The 19,547-nt window shown below is 40.2% G+C and overlaps 1 protein-coding gene and 1 pseudogene across 3 annotated transcripts in view; one reads left to right on the top strand and one right to left on the bottom strand.

Moving 5' to 3' along the window:
• The window catches only part of LOC143736336 (NACHT, LRR and PYD domains-containing protein 3-like), a 38,073-nt pseudogene extending 29,217 nt beyond the window's left edge, over positions 1 to 8,856 (bottom strand). Inside the window, exon 1 of the transcript XR_013203413.1 lies at positions 8,234 to 8,856. The product of XR_013203413.1 is annotated as an NACHT, LRR and PYD domains-containing protein 3-like (transcript). The remainder of the gene's footprint in view (positions 1 to 8,233) is intronic.
• Positions 8,857 to 11,759: 2,903 nt separating this feature from the next.
• Positions 11,760 to 13,560, top strand: LOC143735466 (CD48 antigen-like). 2 transcript variants are annotated; one of them, XM_077225653.1, is made up of 5 exons: positions 11,792 to 11,937; positions 12,021 to 12,326; positions 12,970 to 13,055; positions 13,152 to 13,254; positions 13,352 to 13,560. In XM_077225653.1, exons 1-5 carry the CDS (start codon positions 11,901 to 11,903, stop codon positions 13,534 to 13,536), a joined length of 717 nt encoding a protein of 238 aa, XP_077081768.1. In that variant the 5' UTR covers positions 11,792 to 11,900; the 3' UTR covers positions 13,537 to 13,560. The 2 variants fall into 2 exon arrangements, with proteins under 2 accessions (XP_077081767.1, XP_077081768.1); XM_077225652.1 differs by having other exon boundaries at positions 11,760 to 11,937; positions 12,970 to 13,254.
• Positions 13,561 to 19,547: the final 5,987 nt, after the last annotated feature.

The raw sequence follows: 19,547 nt of genomic DNA, 5'->3' as shown, positions 1-19,547 counted from the left end.
TTTCTTTTAATGAAAATCAATTATTAATATTTCTGAAAATGTACATACCTATCCCAAAATTAAGAACTTTTCAGATACTAACATTATCTTCTATGATAGTGGGCAAAACAATCTCAGAAAATGAAGTTTAACATTGAATGACCTTTTAAAGAGTACCTTATCTTGTTCTGTGATTGTTTTATTTATTAAGTTTTATCACAGTTAACACAAATCAATGTAAAACACATTAAATACCTTTTGGTAGATGATGTTTTTTTCTCACTATGTAGGGCCGGAATCTTTCGATTGGTCACTCTTCACAGACACAAAGCTGAAAACATGTGAGCATGTTCTTTAACTAATGACAAAAAGAGAGAAAGAAAAAATATATATACAGGTGATTTGTGGTTTATTGTATTATTCAGTGAAGTTCTATTACATACACCACATTGGAGAAATTAGCTAACACAACACTTCTAAAACACATGAAATACCTTTTGGTTGGTGATGGTGTTTTCTCACTGAGGTTTGGTGGCAAATTTATTGAAATGTCACTCTTCAAAGACACTGAAACATATGAGCCTGATCTTACACTAATGACACAAAGAACAGAGAGAGAGAGAGAGAGAGAGAAGAGAGAGAGAGAGAGAGAGAGAGAGAGAGAGAGAGAGAGAGAGAGAGAGAGAGAGAGAGAGAGAGAGAGAGAGAGAGAGAGAGAGAGAGAGAGAGAGAGAGAGATACGAAGACATAGCACTGTGAATTGTTTCTGCAGTTTAACAAAACCTGTACTGTCTGAAACTAATTATTGGTTCAATGCTTTTTAATCCATGTGTATAACAAATATTGATTTAGGCAGTTCTAAATTTATATTTGAAAATATAAAAAAACACAGCAAGTATACAACACTCCTTGTTAAAAAGGTTTTGTTGATTAAAACGTGTTTAAAGTTAAAAAGTGTTCAAAATGATTAATTGAAAACTGCCTCACCTCTGTTTCTCTTGGAGATTCACTTCAGAGAGAGTTCTTTCCTCGCTCCTCTGACATTACTGCAAAGATCCCAGTGCAAACAGCAAAGCATTGATTTGTGACAAAAATCAGCCACTCAGTATGACCTGGAAATTACATGTAATTAAGATCAATAACATGGTAGTTGTTCAAGAAAAGAAAAGAGACAAAAAGTAAAGTCAAATTAAAAAGTACTTCTATTCAGAATAATCACAGCCTAAAAAAGAGGGGAAATGGGGAAATCCTTCAAAAATATGTTGTCAAAAGTTTTAATTTGTTGCAGCTGCTTGGTCTGTTCAATAACTCTGGAATAAGAACAAGCCTTCTAACTTCTAATTTGAATAATACATGCTTTGCCATTCTAAGTTCACAAGACAGAAAGTGTACATGAAGTGTGCCATTTGACAAAGCATCAAAAATAAGAAATACTCAACTTCATGCAAATGAGAAGCGACAACCACTGGAATAAAATAATGCTTAAGAGACACAATGGAGCATTTAAAAAAACTTGTATCACTATCAGCATAGTAATACAGTAGCAACATCAATAAACTTAATTTAATCTTTCTCTTTTTTCTCAGTTGTGAGTGGATTCTGTTTTTGTCTTTATCATTTTCTTTATAATTAAATTAACCAAATTCGCTCCATGAACTAGCTATCCGTGTGTTTTCTCAACTCTGTGGTTTAAGTTTTTATGTAATAGTTTTGATTACATAATCCTCAATTAAGTAATTCTAGGGAATGTCGAACATTGTTAATAATTCAACCCTTTACTTGTGTAGCCTAAAAAACAGCATCTTCCAATTCCAAGTTAGAAACAGTTAAAAAAAATGTTTTGCCATTGTACATTGTGATAAAAGTAAATCAAAATAATTCCTGCACTGAATGTTTGTATACAACAAAGTTAGAAACAGTTAAAAATGATTAGCTTTATGTGTTGTAGGCCTAAATTCGATGCAGAGGAACAAAGGCTCTACTCTAAACCCCTCCCGAACATCCGAGCTTCACACCCCGTTTTGTTTTCTTCGTAAACCCTAGATTGCATTAAAGTCATGGCTATTTGGAACAATATCTACGTAGGTCTACAACATTGCACTTTTACACAGGCAGCAAACACAACACTAATACAACAACGAAGTAAACAGCTAAACAGGGAACAAACAGTAAAGCGGTTGCTCATATTTATGCTTGTAGAAACTTTCATACTAGGGTAGGCTACAGAAATAATTTCATAAATAAGTTAACTATCACAAAACAACAACCTAAACGCACGCACAGACGTTTAATGAGTAACACGAAAAGCGCGTAACGTAGATAAATTTAGGCTGATCGGAAGACAAAATTCGTGGCAGCCTATAGGCTAATTGATCTCAGAAGCCTACACACACTAAATGACGCACACGCAACAACAACTCAAGACTGCGGCTTTGGATTCAGAGTTAGAGATCCTCTGGTCAATCCCAAATGTCAAGCTACGCCCATGCCTATGGGATTAAATTCCAGAATATCATTATGATTGTTAGTCAGAGCATAAGAAATTTTGGCAGTCATTAATGTATTCATTTCAAATGACATAAACAGCTGAAAAAGCATTACGTGACCAATGACGTTTAGGTTGTTGTGGTGGAAACTCTATAGGCTACCTTTACAGGGGTGAGCGGGGCACAAACTAGCAGGGCTAGTTGTAACACACATGGTTTAAAACTTTCCACACATGCCAGCATGACGAAACGTAGTGTATTTACTAGTTGCCATATCAACACTATATAGAGAAAAAATTGTGCCAAAATTAAAATAATCTTTGGAAGATATCACTTAAAATGTATTTAAACATAGCAAAATTAAATTTCTTACTTGGGCCATTCTACAGAATAGGTGCAAACTGCTGTCCCACAACCAAAAAACACATTTAAAAAGCATTTAAATCAAATTTGAGAAGTTTACCAAGATCCTTCTATTATCTATTGAATCCCACAATAATATTTAAAATATCAGTAAGCTTAATATATATATAAAATCATAATTTATTGGGTACTTTCAATTTGGAGGTGGCTGTCCCAAACCATATCCTTGTGAAAATGAAATTAATTTCTTTTAAAAAGTGACGTTAAAAAAAAATACATTTATTTTATATTTTATTTTTATTAAAAAAAAATGTGTACCACATTTTCATGTCACTACCGAAACAGTGTGTGTGTGTTTATGCATGTACAACTGTTCCGAACTGCACTAGGTAACCATGTGCTGGTTATCATCTTTGAACTATAGGCTCAAAAGTATCTAAAATGGTGACTACCGAAACATGTCATCATTGTTTGGGCTTCTTCTGATCCAGAAGTCTTTGAAGCACTTTTAATGTCTGATCGCTGTTGAGAAAATAATGCGTTTTCTTTTCTTTTTGAAGACATCTTAGAGAAAAGGGAAAGAGAGATTCTGCACCATCAACTATAGGTTACTTCACGTCTGCAATACTTCTTTTCTCGATTAACATGGTTGACTGGGCGTTTTGACATCCTCCATTTAAATTCTTTAGGTTGAAAAAAGAAAAAGTAATAAAGCGTCTCTGTCTGGTAGACATGGAAACGGCGCCGTCTAGAGACACAACATTTCAGTTCATTACAGAAAGTCCACTGTTCATATTTATTATTAGCCTGAAGTCTTCAGCAACATGAATGGTATTTCAAAATTTCTTTTCTCTTATTTTTGGCACTAAGTTTTAACTCTTTCAGCTTCGTTTCTACAAACCGTTTTTCGTAGTATTTTACTGCATCCTATTGCACTGTATAAATTAATTTCTTTATTCTTTAAATATATTTGATATAAATTTGTATTGTTATTTCTATTTCCTATTTTATTTTTATTTAATTTCCTTCACTTTTATATAAAGTAATTTGAATTACCATTTTGTATTAAATATAAATAAACTTGCCGTGCCTTTCTTGGTTATCAGGGGGAAAATTGGATTTAACCCTTAACTCATTTTAAAACACTGTCTGACAAAACATTGCTATTTACAGTTAAGTAATAGTTGTTTAAAAAAATGTAGTACAGGTAAATAATACAAAAAAGTACAATTGTAGCCTACCTATAATTTCAGTAGGCCTATAGCAATGATTCTTTCACAAAATACATGTAATGCTATTTTAACATTTTGTGTAAAACAGTTAATGGAAACGCAGTCAGGAAACAATAAGATTTAAAGACTTCTCAGTTTATTTGCTTTCTGCACTCTCTGTTCCCCAATGAAGTAAAGATTATATATGCTACTTATTGAAAAATACTATAATTTAAAAAGAACATCACGACAGGAACACCACACGGAGAGACAACATCCACGAATCCAACAGGAACACCACACGGAGAGACAACATCCAACGATCTGACAAAGGAGATGAGAGAACTGTGAGAATATATGGTGAGATGAGATCGGCTGCAGCTGGTGATGTGATGACGATCAGCTGGAGCGGATCAAGGAATGACACTCATTCACGCCCACTACACACGTGCTTTCATACAACAACATAAACACGAGACGAGAAGGAAGCAATGAACTTGTATACCGTGACAGTACCCCCTCTCCTAGGAACGCCTCCTGGCGTTCCCAGACTCCCTTACCTGTCGATTGAAATCATCGATCAGAGAGTGATCCAGGATGTCTCTAGCCGGAACCCAACTTCTCTCCTCCGGACCGTAACCTTCCCAGTCCACCAAGTACTGAAATCCACGTCCCCTCCGTCTAGAATCCAGAATGCGATTTACCGAATAGGTGGTCTCCCCATCTACGAGACGCGGCGGGGGGGGAACCGGGACTGGCGGATTAATACGAGCATGAAACACGGGCTTGATTTTTGAAACATGGAAAACGGGGTGAACCCTCCTGTACGCTGGAGGTAAACTAAGGCGGACTGTCACCGGACTAATGATCTTGGTGACAGTGAACGGGCCAATGAATTTGGGGGCAAGCTTATTAGAGACGGATCGGAGAGGAATGTTCTTAGTTGAAAGCCACACTTTTTGACCAACGACGTATACGGGAGGCTTTGACCGGTGGCGATCGGCCTTAGCCTTGGTGCGCGCCCCCACTTGGAGTAGAGCCTCACGGGCTCTAGTCCAAGTGCGGTGACACCTCTGGATTAAGGCGTGCGCGGAGGGGACCGCGACCTCGGATTCCAGACTAGGAAAAATAGGTGGCTGGTAACCTAAACTACACTCAAACGGAGATAGGCCCGTAGCCGACACTGGTAACGTATTGTGGGCGTACTCCACCATGGAAATCTGTTGACTCCAAGAGGAAGGATTCTTAGAAACCAAACATCGCAACACCCTTTCCAGATCTTGGTTGGCTCTCTCGGTCTGACCATTGCTCTGGGGATGGAACCCTGAGGACAGACTAACCGTCGCCCCCAGTAACTTACAAAATTCTTGCCAAAATTTGGACACAAACTGGGGTCCTCTGTCAGAGACCACGTCCATCGGGAGGCCATGTAAGCGAAAGACGTGGTCAATGACTGTCAACGCTGTCTCCTTAGCTGAGGGTAATTTGGGTAAGGGAATGAAATGAGCCGCCTTCGAGAACCGGTCCACCACAGTCAAAACGACTGTGTTGCCCTGGGAGGGCGGGAGGGCGGTGACAAAATCTAGAGCGATATGGGACCAGGGTCTCGAAGGGACAGGCAGCGGTTGAAGGAGCCCATCAGGCGGACGATTGGAAGTCTTACCAGTGGCACAGACCGAGCAAGCCAAAACAAAACTGTGGATGTCACGAGCCATAAGTGGCCACCAAAATCGTTCCTTGACTAAAAACTTAGTACGATTAACTCCTCGATGACAAGCTACGTTGGAGCAATGACCCCACTTTATAACGTCGGACCGTAATCCCTCCGTCACAAATAAGCGATTCGGTGGGCAACCGGGCGGAGGCATTACCCCTTCTAAGGCCGTCTTGACCTTCGATTCGATCTCCCATACGAGTGTGGAAACAAATAGGGTTTCCGGTAAAATGCACTCGGGAGTAGACGGGCGTTCGGAACGATCAAAAATGCGAGATAAAGAGTCGGGTTTGATGTTCTTAGAACCCGGGCGGTACGAGAGAGAAAAATCAAAACGACCGAAAAAAAGTGCCCACCGAGCCTGCCTGGAGTTCAATCTTTTGGCGGTTCTGATGTACTCTAGATTCTTGTGATCGGTCCAGACGATAAAAGGAACCCCCGCACCTTCTAACCAATGACGCCATTCCTCCAACGCTAACTTGACTGCCAACAACTCCCTGTTACCAATGTCGTAATTGCGTTCGGCTGGGGATAAACGATGAGAAAAAAACGCGCAAGGATGCATCTTATCGTCTGCGGGCGAACGCTGGGACAGGACTGCTCCTACCCCCACCTCTGACGCGTCGACCTCCACCACGAACTGACGTGAAGAATCAGGGGCAACGAGGATGGGAGCTGAAACAAAGCGGCTCTTGAGTTTGGCAAACACAGCCTCGGCTGTATCTGACCACCTGAACGGAGTTCTGGGGGAGGTCAAGGCAGTCAGAGGTGCGGCTAGTTGGCTGAAGTTGCGAATGAAACGCCGATGGAAGTTGGCGAACCCCAGAAACCTCTGCAGGGCCTTACGGGAATCTGGACTTGGCCACTCTACCACAGCCTTAACCTTCTCAGGGTCCACACGCATTCCCTCAGACGAAATGATGTATCCTAGAAAAGGAACAGACTGTGCATGAAAATCGCATTTCTCCGCCTTGACAAAAAGCCCATTCTCTAGCAACCTCTGAAGCACTCGTTGTACGTGTTGCACATGTTCCTGGAGAGACGAGGAAAATATCAATATGTCATCCAGGTAAACATATATGAACTGATCTATCATGTCTCGCAACACGTCATTGACCAGTGCCTGGAAGACTGCTGGGGAGTTGGACAGCCCGAAAGGCATGACCAAGTATTCAAAGTGCCCCCTGGGGGTGTTAAAGGCAGTCTTCCATTCATCCCCCTCCCTAATGCGAACCAGATGATAAGCGTTACGCAAGTCCAATTTCGTGAAAACGGACGCTCCCTGCAACCTCTCGAAGGCTGAAGACATTAACGGCAAAGGATAAGTATTCTTTACCGTGATGTTATTCAGCCCCCGGTAGTCAATACAAGGTCGCAGAGACCCGTCCTTCTTTCCCACAAAAAAGAACCCCCGCCGGAGAAGAGGAAGGACGGATGAAACTGGTTGCCAGAGAATCAGAAATATATTTCTCCATAGCCTCCCTCTCCGGATTGGAAAGCGAATATAACTTGCCCTTAGGCGGAGACTTACCTGGCAGTAAATCTATGGCACAGTCATAGGGACGATGCGGAGGAAGAGAAGCAGCCCGAGACTTACTGAACACTTCCTTCAGATCGTGGTACTCCTCGGGCACGTTAGACAAGTCCCCTGCCTCCTCCTGTAACACAAAAACAGGCACAGACGGACAAGCAGACATCAGACAAGACTTATGACATTCCTTGCTCCACTCCAGAATAGCTCTTTGCTGCCAGTCCACACGAGGGTTGTGATGAATGAGCCAGGGGTGTCCAAGAACTACAGGTGCCAGGGGGGAATCCAGTATATAAAAAAAAATAGTTTCTGAGTGATTGCCTGAGGTGATGAGTGTGATGTTTTCGGTGATGAGCGAGATGATGGGAAGTTCTTGACCATTTAATGCGTGTGCTGCAATCCTCTGTGTGAGTGGTTTAAGGGGAATCTGAAGTCTATGTGCAAAAGTACTGTCCATAAAATTACCCTCAGCCCCGGAGTCCAGAAGTGCTTGACAGTCGTGCTGGTGAATTGACCATCTCAGTCTTACCGGAAGGAGGGTAGATGTGGATGAGGTCTTCTCGGCGGAGATCCCACCCGATAGTAGCCTCATACTTACTATCGGGCTTGGCCTTTTACCGGGCAGTTGTAGGCAAAGTGTCCCGAACCTCCACAGTATAGGCAGAGGCCCTGGGACCTCCGCCTTTCCCTCTCCTCCCGGGAAAGCCGAGCTCGACCCACCTGCATGGGTTCGTGATCGAAGACTGGGCTGACCACGTCCCTGCCACTGGACCGTTGACCCTCTGCTCCAGCTGGAGACCGAATGGACGGTGTTCTTCCCCCGACTCTGGTGATGCGAGCGTCCACCCTCAGAGCAAGCTCGATGAGTCCATTCAGCGTCGTGGGGAGGTCCAGGGCGTAGATCTCCCTCTGGACGCGGTCAGCCAACCCATGCAGGAACATGTCCCACTGCGCCGCCTCGTTCCACTGGCTTTCGGCCGCCAGGGTGCGGAACTCGATCGAATAGTCCGAGACCGACCTGTCACCCTGACGGAGGTCGGCCAACACCCTGGCAGCCTCTCTCCCCGCGACGGCCCGATCGAACACCCGTCTAATCTCTGAGGAGAGTGCCTGGAACGAGGCACAGCAAGGGTCTTGATTTTCCCACACCGCTGTCCCCCATAACGCCGCCTTTCCGGTCAACAGAGTAATGACAAATGCCACCTTGGCTGGCTCATTATTGAAAGTTCTCGGTTGCAGTGCGAAATGCATGGCACAACGTGTCAGGAATGCTCTGCAGTAAGCAGACTCACCAGCGTATGATTCCGGAACAGGTAGGCGTGGCTCTGATGTCGTAGCGATCTCTGGTGGTGTGGGGGGAACAGCTGGTGTGGGTGGCGCAGCGGGAGCACGAAGTAGTTGGATCTGCTGGGTGAGCTCGGACACCTGCGTCACCAAAGCTTGTACCGCACGACCCGTGTCCCCTAGATTCCTCTCCTGAGAATCCATTCTTCTCGCGCTGTGCTGAAGGAATTCCTCCAACGAGGTCGGCGAACCTGCTGCTTCCATAGCATGGTCAGATCGTTCTGTCATGGTTGTCAAAAACAGGACGGAAGCAATCGCAGGTCAAACTCAGTTCTTTATTGAACAGTGAAAAGCACGACAGGAACACCACACGGAGAGACAACATCCACGAATCCAACAGGAACACCACACGGAGAGACAACATCCAACGATCTGACAAAGGAGATGAGAGAACTGTGAGAATATATGGTGAGATGAGATCGGCTGCAGCTGGTGATGTGATGACGATCAGCTGGAGCGGATCAAGGAATGACACTCATTCACGCCCACTACACACGTGCTTTCATACAACAACATAAACACGAGACGAGAAGGAAGCAATGAACTTGTATACCGTGACATAAACAGAATAATGTTTATTCTTAAACAGTTCTTCTCAAAATCGCTTGTATGACTTTTTAAGTCTCAAGTCTAAATACAGCTAGTGAACTAATGAATATTTCAAACAAATAAAAAAATCTTGTTTTTAAGCTGTACTGTATATAACGTATATAAATGTTAACTGAAATGATGGTATGAAAAATATATTTTAAAAAAAAGTTCTTGTAAGAAACAATGATTTAACTTGCAATTTAGACAAAGTATACAGTATACAGTATGTATAATTTGTTATATTCATGTTCAGTTTTCTTGAAATATAATAAAAAGAGTGCAGAATATCATGCCGAAGTAATGAATTAAATACTAGCAGGGAGTGAATACACACTCTGAACTTTAGATTCTCTGTGAAAACACATTTACATTAAATTGTACACAGAACATGAAGGGTCAGTTTGTGTCTGCTGAGATACTGTCAGACATCTACAGGATGTGGTCTAATGGAACTCAGAGACAAAATAATAAAGTTCAGTCGGTATGAAATGAGAAGTTAAAATAACAACACAAAGCTCTTTTTGTGAGTTCTGATACATCCACATACTAATTTACTGATAAAGTGATTTGGTTGTATAGAAATAAGGAAAGGTTTTGTTAATGCTGTTGTTCTCTAGACAGGGTCTGTAACCACAGAGAAGAGAAGATGCTGAAATAACCACAAGAACCGAGACCATCTGCAAACATTAGCTTTAGATCAGAGAACAGATATCCTTAGTTTAAGACTTAATGATACAGAATCATTATCATAAAACATGAACTCCAAACATGATTGCTGGACTGTTTTGTTTGGACTATTGGAATTAAAAGTGGTAAAAAGTGAAATGAGAAGCGAAATAAAGAACCGAAAAAATAGTGACCAATCACAAACAAAAAGCGAACTTTTTTTCTGCTGTGCTTGTATGTTTAGTGCTTATAAAGGCCTTCTTCTGCTAACACAAATCTGACAGAATGACTTCCCATCAAAAAAGCTTTACTGTGGAATAAAAACAGTTAAATAAAGTTTTCTCTTGCAAGATATATCATGTTTCCACTGAATATTTTAAACACTCTCAGCTCAGTTTCTGAGTTAAAGTGAAACCTGCTGCGGTCGAGTTTATTTCAGGTTAGTTTAGTGGAAGACTGACCCAAATGAATGTGGTTTCTGTTGAGTGGACAAACATCTTTCTTCGTTTTACTGTTGCATGTGTGCGGTTGACTGATGTGTATAATCAGCAAAGACATTATTTTCCTTTAAGTCAGATTTCCACTCTACACAAAAGATTCACTGTAAAAAAAAAGTATAATGATTTGCTAACAGTGGTATTTGTCAAACCCATCATGCATCATTCAAGAGCCTCTTTATTTTCTCTAAACAGATTGACAGATGATCATCTCAGCACTAAATAAGACAGCAGTATTAAACCAAACGTCGACTGCACGTTTTTAAGACAATCACTTACACCTATGGTCACTTTGACCTGGTCAATACTGACTGACTCATTCATAATATGACTCATTTACAAATAAACCTTTCATTTCAAATGACCAACTTTATTTATTTTACAACTGTTTAATTGATTTTGTTCCTATACAAATTGTGTGGATCAATAGAAGGTAATATTATAAATCTAAATTGAATAATGCAGATTAAGAAAAATACATCAGGTAGGCCAATAAATGGGGTTCAGCACATATGAGAGCTCAGACTCACTCTTGACAGCTTTAGAGTTTTTTGAAAATTACAGAATTTATACACATGCGTTGAGTTAATTCTTAAAAACTATACACAGGCTTTTGGTAAATATGTGATTCTGTTTATGATTTCTTTATACGTAGAAAATTCTTTCTAATAGACTTTAAAATAATAAAATATTAGCAAATTAAACATTGCTTGAAAAACAAATTGCTTCAGAATATAGGCCTACATATGTTTTGAATGGTCGTTGATTTAAAAACATGCTAAATTGTCCGTAGTGTGTTGGAGCAGAGCTGGACCTGAACTGTCTCCAGGAACCAGATTGGGCAGTGACAGTCCTCATCTAAATAGTCAACATGTCGGTGGATGGAAGTCGGCAATTCTCGTTAAATGAGACACAGGTCAATAGATCTGTGACCACTTTCTGTACATACACAATTACAGTTGAATGAAAACCTTATTTACCATGTCAGTTATATTATCCGACTTGTTAACCATGAACTCAATGACGGGATTGTCAGGTCTGTGTAATAAAACCAGCCCAAACATCAATCAATAATAGCCATTAAAAGTCAATAAAATTCCACTGGCCCTATCCATCAATACTCAACATGTGCCACTCCCATAACTAAAATACATATTTTACAGTCACTGTTAAGCTTTATACACAATTTCAACTTAAATCACTAGAAGTAATCATAAACATTCTGTTTTTATAAATAAGCTTATAAATGATACTGCCCATATGAACTGGATATCCGAAAGCACAACCGGACTAACCTCTCTAAAACTCTCATTGGTTGAACAGATGCATACGTCACCACACGTTGCAGCGAGGACTAGTTCACGACCACAGGCGCGCGCACAATAATGTGGGTGTGCAGACTGTCGGAGTTCTGATGGGTTTTATGATAGGCTCTAAACTTTAGCGCTTTACGCAAAATAAACGTATTAATTACCTTTTAATGTCACATTAGTTTTAATTCTCGGAGGCTTTACGAAAATGATTCGCACATTTGTTTTGTTCTTTTTGTTGTGTGGTAAGTTTATTTATGGTAATAGTTGTATCACAAAGTAAGAAAATAAACTTTAAGTATTTAAGTCTTTTGATTTTGTTTTGCAGGTGTGTTTGATGTTGAGTCACATGAAGTTTCAGTGATGGTGGGAGATTCTGTCACTCTGGACTCTAATGTTTCTGAAATACAACCAAAGAATGAGATCGAGTGGAGGTTTGACGGCATTCGCATAGCTAAAGTAATGAAGGGCAATCCTACTTATTATGATAATGCGAGATTCAGAGACAGACTGAAGCTGGAGAGAAATGGATCTCTCACCATCACAGACACCAGAATCACAGACACTGGAGTCTATGAATTAAGTATTATTATTAATAATGAGATAACCAAGACGTTCAGTGTTACAGTTTATGGTGAGTAATGTATTTACAGAAACATTCTAGACTGTGGTCCCACTTTAGTTAAAACAGCATTTTGACTTTTTCACCTATTGCACAATGTGCATTAGCATGATTTTCTGTTTTGTTTTTTCAGATAAAGAAGCATACTTTGTGATATACTTTTATTCCTGAAATGAAATGTTATTTAATTGTGAACCAACGTAACTCATTCCATTAGATCAGGGGTTTTCAAACCGTTGGAGCCTTTCCACATTGTGGATGCCTCTGTCTCATTTGAAACACCCAGTTCAGGTCTCACAGAACTACTAACACTGCTTCTTCACTCGAGGCTGCCTACACTTGACGTGAAAAGCGACCATTGCAAATGCATTTGTTCTTCATGTCAGAAATGGCTTACATCAGAGATAGAAAGGGGGATCAGTTCACTGTGGGGAATTTGTTATCACGTTGCCCCGCTCTGCATCCAGTGTAGACACCATCAATCATTATAATGGGTTCTATTTGCTTTTGTCGCATCTCATCCGGAGTAAACACGGTGTGAGGGAGAGTTAAAAAATGTGCAGTGCCTGATAGGTCACTTAAAACACTAACAAATAAAACATTCCTCTTGTTACTCTTAATGTACCGCGGTTTCATCTTATTTCATGTTTTGCAGCTCCACTATCCATTCCTGTCATTACCAGTGACATTTCAAAATGTTCATCAAGCTCAAAATGTGCGCTGCTGTGTTCAGTGATGAATGTGAGTCATGTGACTATCTCCTGGTACAAAGGAATCAGTGTGTTGTCCAGCATCAGTGTGTCTGATCTCAGCATCAGTCTCTCTCTTCCTCTGGAGGTGGAATATCAGGATAACAACACATACAGTTGTGTGGTGAACAATCCCATCAGCAACCAGACCAAACACGTCTGCATTACCGATCTCTGTCGTTTGTGTACAGGTACATTTGCTGTGAAGTTATCATTTATTTATGAATCAGTCTCTGTAGTGTGATATTAGTGTATTTACTGTCTGAACATTTTGTTTCTATGCTTAAGTTCTCTCTTCAGATGAAGTTCATAATTGTGAAAGCACTGAAACTGTGATCCGATTGGTCGTCACTGCTCTGGTTGGCGTGTCCGCTGTGGCTGCTTTCATTGTGCTGGTTTATGACATTAAATCAAGAAGACTTGAACTGGAGAGATATCAAACCCTCGATGATGGATCTAATATTCTAAAATAAGAATAAACAGTTTGTGTTTTTGAATCTCTCTCTTCGTTTTTCTTTTAGGAAAATTTAATGAAATATATAAAATATTTTCATTTTCACAATGACAATGGTAGATGATCATTTTTAATTCTAAATCAAAACGCAAAATTGCTGATTTTATAATGGTGTAAAAAGGCATTACACCATTAGGACCATAGTTTCAGGTCTTGTGTTTCAGGACTCTTATTTTGACTATTATTGTTCCTGCTGTTTGACTTTCTGTGATTAATTCCTGTTTCCATTGCTACCTTGTTTGTTCCCATAGTTACCCTAGTTAGTCACCATAGCAACTTATTACTACCCTCACCTGTTTCTTGTGGCAGCCTTGTTATCTTGTGTATTTATAACCCAGTGTTTCTTCTGTTCTTGGTGTTGTCTTCTATGCATGTTATGTGTGTGTTTTAGTTCTATTTCTCCCGTGTCTGGAATAACCTGTGTTCTGCCTTACTTTTGTTGTTTTGTTTAAATTTGTCTAATAGTTCATTTATGAACGATCTGTTCATTGTGTCACATGACAAAATGAACTAAAGACTATGAAAGTAAATTAAATAATTATGTTCGCTGTAAATTATCTTTGGCTGCATTATAATGATGTCTTAATTCAAAATATGATCAAGATTGTGTAGGTGGATGTTTTCAGGGAATTTGGCTGTTAAAAGTATAACATTTAAAGCCTCTTAAATGAACGAAATGACTAGAATAAAGATTTATTCATGAACGAGATCAAATGATGGTGACTAATGATGGTAACTATGGAAACTAACAAGGCAACAATGGAAAGAGGAACTAAACACAGGAAGACAAACAGCAGGAACAACAATACACTTCAGAATAAGAGTCCTGAAACACAAGACGGGAATGTTATTGTAGTGATCTTTTTCTTTGTAGAAAAGTTAGAAGCTCAGACCAGGAGACGGTGGAAGTTTTCCAACCAGAAGTTCTTTATTGCTTGTCGGTAGCTGCAGTCATTCCAACATCGTCTAACTAAGGGAACTTTACATTGTAGTTTATATACATTTCAAGGGGGAGGGATTACATATAGGTGAAGACTTCTCTGAAACAAAGCAAATGTAAATAAGGTATACAGATTGTGGAACCTGCTCAGCATGAGACACGAGAACAGGAAAGGCCTAGCCTTCTCGTACTGAGATGGGACAGTCAGGAATATGATGCTGGGAACCTCTACCGTTTGCAGAGATTTCCTGGTCTCATCATTTATAAACTTTACTATTGTATTGGAAATCTAAATTAAACATTTAAATAAAATTTGTAATCCTACATTTTCCCCTTTGAGAGTTCTAAATAACTCTCACAAAATACAAATTTAAACACTTAAACAAACATGCAATTTTAGGGTCCGTGACGTCCCTACGGGTAATAATCTTCAGTCATCTGGTGTAATTTTGCTGAAAGATCAAGAATGTCTTGTTGGACCACCATGTTTGTGCACAAGTGAGTCCTGGAATGCAGTCATCTTCGGATGTGACATGCACACTTTCTTTCCAGCAAACAAGGCATTTGTGACATATTCATCAGCTCTAAGAATATGTTGTTTCTGGAGTCCGGACTTTGTGCGATCTTCATGATGTGTAGTAGTAGGACAATCTTGATCATGTCGATGGATGATTGAAGGTTTCGTATGTGAGTCTCTGCGTTGTGTATTTTTTTCTTTTGTGATAGTTGGTTCGGCAGTGGGTCTAGTTGTTTTCTGGAGGTTGTGGCTTCATACGCAGGTGAGGAGGTTGATGCGTATGGGTCTCGGGACAGTCATCAAGTGGTGTCTGCACAGAGTAAGAAGGAAAAAAACAAAAGACAGTAGAGCAGTATTTGTTCAAACACTAGGATTGTGAACTTTTTTTGAGTCTGCTAGACAGTGGAGCAGTATTTGTTCAAACACTAGGGTTGTAAACTTTTCTGAGTCTGCTATTGTTGTTTCCTCTTTCCCTATTTCTTAAACCTTTGACACCTAAGGAACAGTGAGCTAAGGATGGACTAGGATAGGGCCTATGAGGGAATCTTCACCACAGAGTTTAACCCTCGAAGCCTGTTGCATTCGGTTCTTCTCTGGGCTCCTCACTGGTTCCGTGTCCTAACCTATCCCTGTAGGTGGGGGAAACAACTCTACAGTGTGTACATTAGTCCAGGTTTCTCCTTCCCTGACACAATACTGCAGCTGCTGCAATCAACATCACTTAATGTGGTCCATGCCACATAGGAATTACTTTCAATTACTTGAGCTGAACCGTCAACAAACAACTCAAAATCTGAATTCTCTGTGGGAGTTTCTTTTACTTCCCTCGAAGGTGTGTATGTAAGCGTAACACAATTGTGAGTCATTTCTCCTTCATCCTCTAACAAATTCTCAGTCATTGCAGACATCATACATGAGGATGGGTTCTTGACTGGTGCACGCTGTAAAACAATGTTTGGGGCTGTGGGGGTAGTTAACCCATTTCCCCAATGGGAGGAGGTGACAGAAGTTTCTTTTGTTTCATTCATCAGTGTGGACACTGCATGAAGGCATTTTACATTTACAGTCTGACCTAACATCATTACTGATGAAGGGCCTGTGCTGTAGCATAACATTTAAGGCTGTGAGTCTACTTTAACCAGTGTCCCCCAAAGGAAGAACTGAGATAGTCACTTTCCTTTAGTTCTATTAAACAAAAACAGAAGTCTTTTATCTCTGTTGTAAGTTACTGGGGATATTAAGCACTCACAGCCCAAATGGTTAACACATCAACCAGTTTAATGATGAGGGGAGGGGCTGCTTCAGAGTAGCAAGCAGACTGAGTAGGAGCTGAGTAACATTGTTAACTTGTTTAAAGTTCTTTTTGTTTTTCCTACACTCCTTTCTCCAATGTCCATGTTTACCACAGTAATAACAACTGCTGCCCTCTCTCTTAGGACATTTGCGTTTCTGTTGATTCTCTGTGTTGACCTTAAAGGATGCTGCTGCAATTTTTACTCTTGCCTTGACATCAGAATCTCTTTCCCCAGTAGCTAACCTCTTCAAGTTGTTTTGTATGGTTCTAGTGGACCATGTTAAGTCTAAGAAAGGCAATGCTTTTCTATTTTCTGACAACAGACCATCAAACCATGTGCGAACTAGGGGACCATTATCTTCTAGCACCTTCTCTGAAGTGTCAGCTATACCACTGTATGCTGCTGCTGACTGGCAAAATCTTTGAGTGTACTCAGTAACAGTTTCACCCTTCTTCTGTAAACAACTAGTGATCTTCGACCAGTCAATTTTGGGTCCAACAATGTTCTTCAACGCTTTCAGAACTCCCTCTCTCAATTCATCTTTTCTGGCATGTTGTAGTTCAGAAGTAAAAGCAGACTCAAAACTGCTGAATTCAGATTCAGTTAGAATTTGTGACATCAGCTGTGTGACTTCTGCCAACGACATGTCGTAAAGACGCATTTTACTGATCAATGCCCTTCTAAATTCAGAAAAATCTGTGCGTACTGAAGGTAAGCTTTGGGATAGTCTTTCTATGTTTCTAGGTCCGAGTGCTTTGGCAACAGTTTGGTTTTGGACAACAGAAGTGTTGGGAGGAACACTTTCAGTTCCCTCAATTCCCTGAGATCTTCTTGCAACACAAACCTTTACTGAATCTACAGGCTTATCAGTTACTGATGGGATGTCTACATCTGTTTCAAAGAATGCGTGTAAGTCAGGATAAGTTTCATCTGACTGTTTGGTCTTCTGAGTCACATTTGGTGAGGCCTTGTTATGGTCATCCTTAGTGTGCATTTGTTTGTTCTGTTCTTTTAATTTAGCTATACACCTAGATTGTTCTTGTGTAATGGATAAGCTAAATTCCATGTGACAGAAAATAATGCCTTTTATGTTTCTCTTCCTGATACATGCACCCAACACCTTCTTGCATTCTTCAATAGACCATACTTTTTCTGGGTGAATACCAAATTTCTTTCTCAAATCCAATCTGACTGACTCAGTCACTATGGAGTCCATCTGTTCTCCTAACAGTGTTTTAAATTCGCTATCTGACCACAAAGGAGTAGCAAGACCACCTTTTTTAGTTGTGGAGATTAGTCTAGCACTTTTCTTAATCATTTTGTGGATTTCTTTGTTACCACACAAACAAACACTAAACTTCTCTAATCACAGAGGGTACGCTTGTTAACACAAATCAACTATTGTTAAACTTCCTTGTTACCAACACATCACAAACTATTAGTACGTTACGCTAATCTTCCCTAAAAGAAAAATGCAAAAGGATCTTTCACCTTCTTAACTTTTAGAGGATAAAACAAACAAAAAACACTAAGTCTTCTCTGATCAAAAGAGGCTACACTCGATAACACTGTAAAGAATCTTAGCTCAGGTTTGGGGAACAAATATTCAACAATTATTAATTTGGAATCAACAGTGATGGAATATGGGCCTGAACTAGATCATCATACATAAAATTCACCCAAATAGGGATTATATAGCTCACGCGTCTGCTTCAGAGATATATAGTTAATTAACACAACGAATTGTAATTAATTAAGTATATAATTCATATGCAGGCGGGCTATATTAATTTTCGGAATACCTTAATAGAGTTACTGCAACTGTTATCCCAACTATTCAGTTCGTCCACCGAGCTGCTTGTTCGATATGCGTTACCAATTCTCAAAAAGGTTTATCCTTAGTATCAGTTTACTAATCAAATTAGTTAACTTTATCAGTATCAGCTCGTAGCTTTAGATCGTACATTAAAGAGGCTTTGTTCCGTGACCAACAAACAGAGACAATCAAGAGTATAATGGGTTTAATAAAAATGAACTAGACAATATAACTACATGTAAAATGAATATATCGAACAATAAAAACAAAAACAGTAGGAAAGAAAAGTAGAAGACAGGAAAACAAAGATTGTTACCACAGTTGAACCTTAAGAACCAACAAGGAAAATACACACTTTAACGCGCTGGAATCTGGATTGAATTATACTTGCACTGGACCTTTATGTCGCTGGACAAGCCGGCGTGTGTGGGTGTGGATGTCCTCGTAGTTGGTGAGCTGGAAGCGTCCTTTCGGTGTTTCGAGGGCGTGTTTTGCTCGCGGGAAATTCGAAAGTCTTAAAGGTATGCTGTGGAGGAGTCCTTTCACCCGGAGGATATAGGACTTCTATCAAAACGTAAAATGCTGTGTTCGGTCTGCCGACAAGAACTGAGCATCAAATAAAAGACTGAGTTAAACGTAAAATAAAACCGAAGATAAAATAAAGCGACTAGGTCGCAGGACATACACAGGAAGAATAGCACGAAGAAGAGAGAGAGTTGAGCCGTGTCGCGGTCTTTTAAAATGAAACTAAACGCCCCTTTCTGTGGAAGCACAGTCCAATAGCAACTCACAGATTTTTGGCGCCCGATATTCCCTTTGTCTTAATCTGATGACCTCATTCGCGTGTTTTATGAGGACGAGCGTTTGGCCTTTCACTTACAAAGATGGGAAAAACATAGTAGAATATTTTTTTCATTAACTTCTTACATATATTTGGCTCGAGCAAGTTGAGCGATTTCGTTTAATACCAATCACTCCGTGTTTGTTACGCATACAAGGATATATATAAACTCTTAGACCTTTATAGAAGTCCGCAAGGTTCAACTACATAACTAACAGTCCTAGATAGACAGGATACGGTATAAACTTCAAACATACAGGAATACATCATGTTTACATTTCATAATCACTCATTTCTGGGTTTTAATGTTATAGATGCATATATGTGTGTGTGTGTGTGTGTGTGTGTGTTGTCCATTTGCGCATCTGGCATTCCTTCCTCGCTGGGGGGGGGGGTTTGGAGATAACGGTCTTCTTGGATGTTGGCTCGCGAACAAATCAGGATCGCGCGAGGATCTCTGTGGGGACTCATTACGCTGTAAAGGTGTCACAAACTAATCTGCCCTCCAGACTGGCTGGCGCTAACGGAAGATTTAGAATTGGAAGAGTCATAGGTTGGGGC

This window comes from Siphateles boraxobius, unplaced genomic scaffold (genome assembly GCF_051911475.1).
Source record: "Siphateles boraxobius isolate OS27281-9 unplaced genomic scaffold, OSU_SipBor_1 13, whole genome shotgun sequence".
In the NCBI taxonomy this organism is placed as follows: domain Eukaryota; kingdom Metazoa; phylum Chordata; class Actinopteri; order Cypriniformes; family Leuciscidae; genus Siphateles; species Siphateles boraxobius.
Note: the sequence above shows the minus strand (reverse complement) of the source record. Positions and strands in the feature narration are given on the sequence as shown.

Excerpts from the sequence above, each read along its gene's own strand:
- LOC143735466 (XM_077225652.1), top strand. The coding sequence starts at position 11,901 with ATGATTCGCACATTTGTTTTGTTCTTTTTGTTGTGTG. Across the intron at positions 12,327-12,969 it reads GTTCAGTGTTACAGTTTATG|CTCCACTATCCATTCCTGTC; the intron begins GTGAGTAATGTA and ends CATGTTTTGCAG. Across the intron at positions 13,255-13,351 it reads TCTCTGTCGTTTGTGTACAG|TTCTCTCTTCAGATGAAGTT; the intron begins GTACATTTGCTG and ends TCTATGCTTAAG.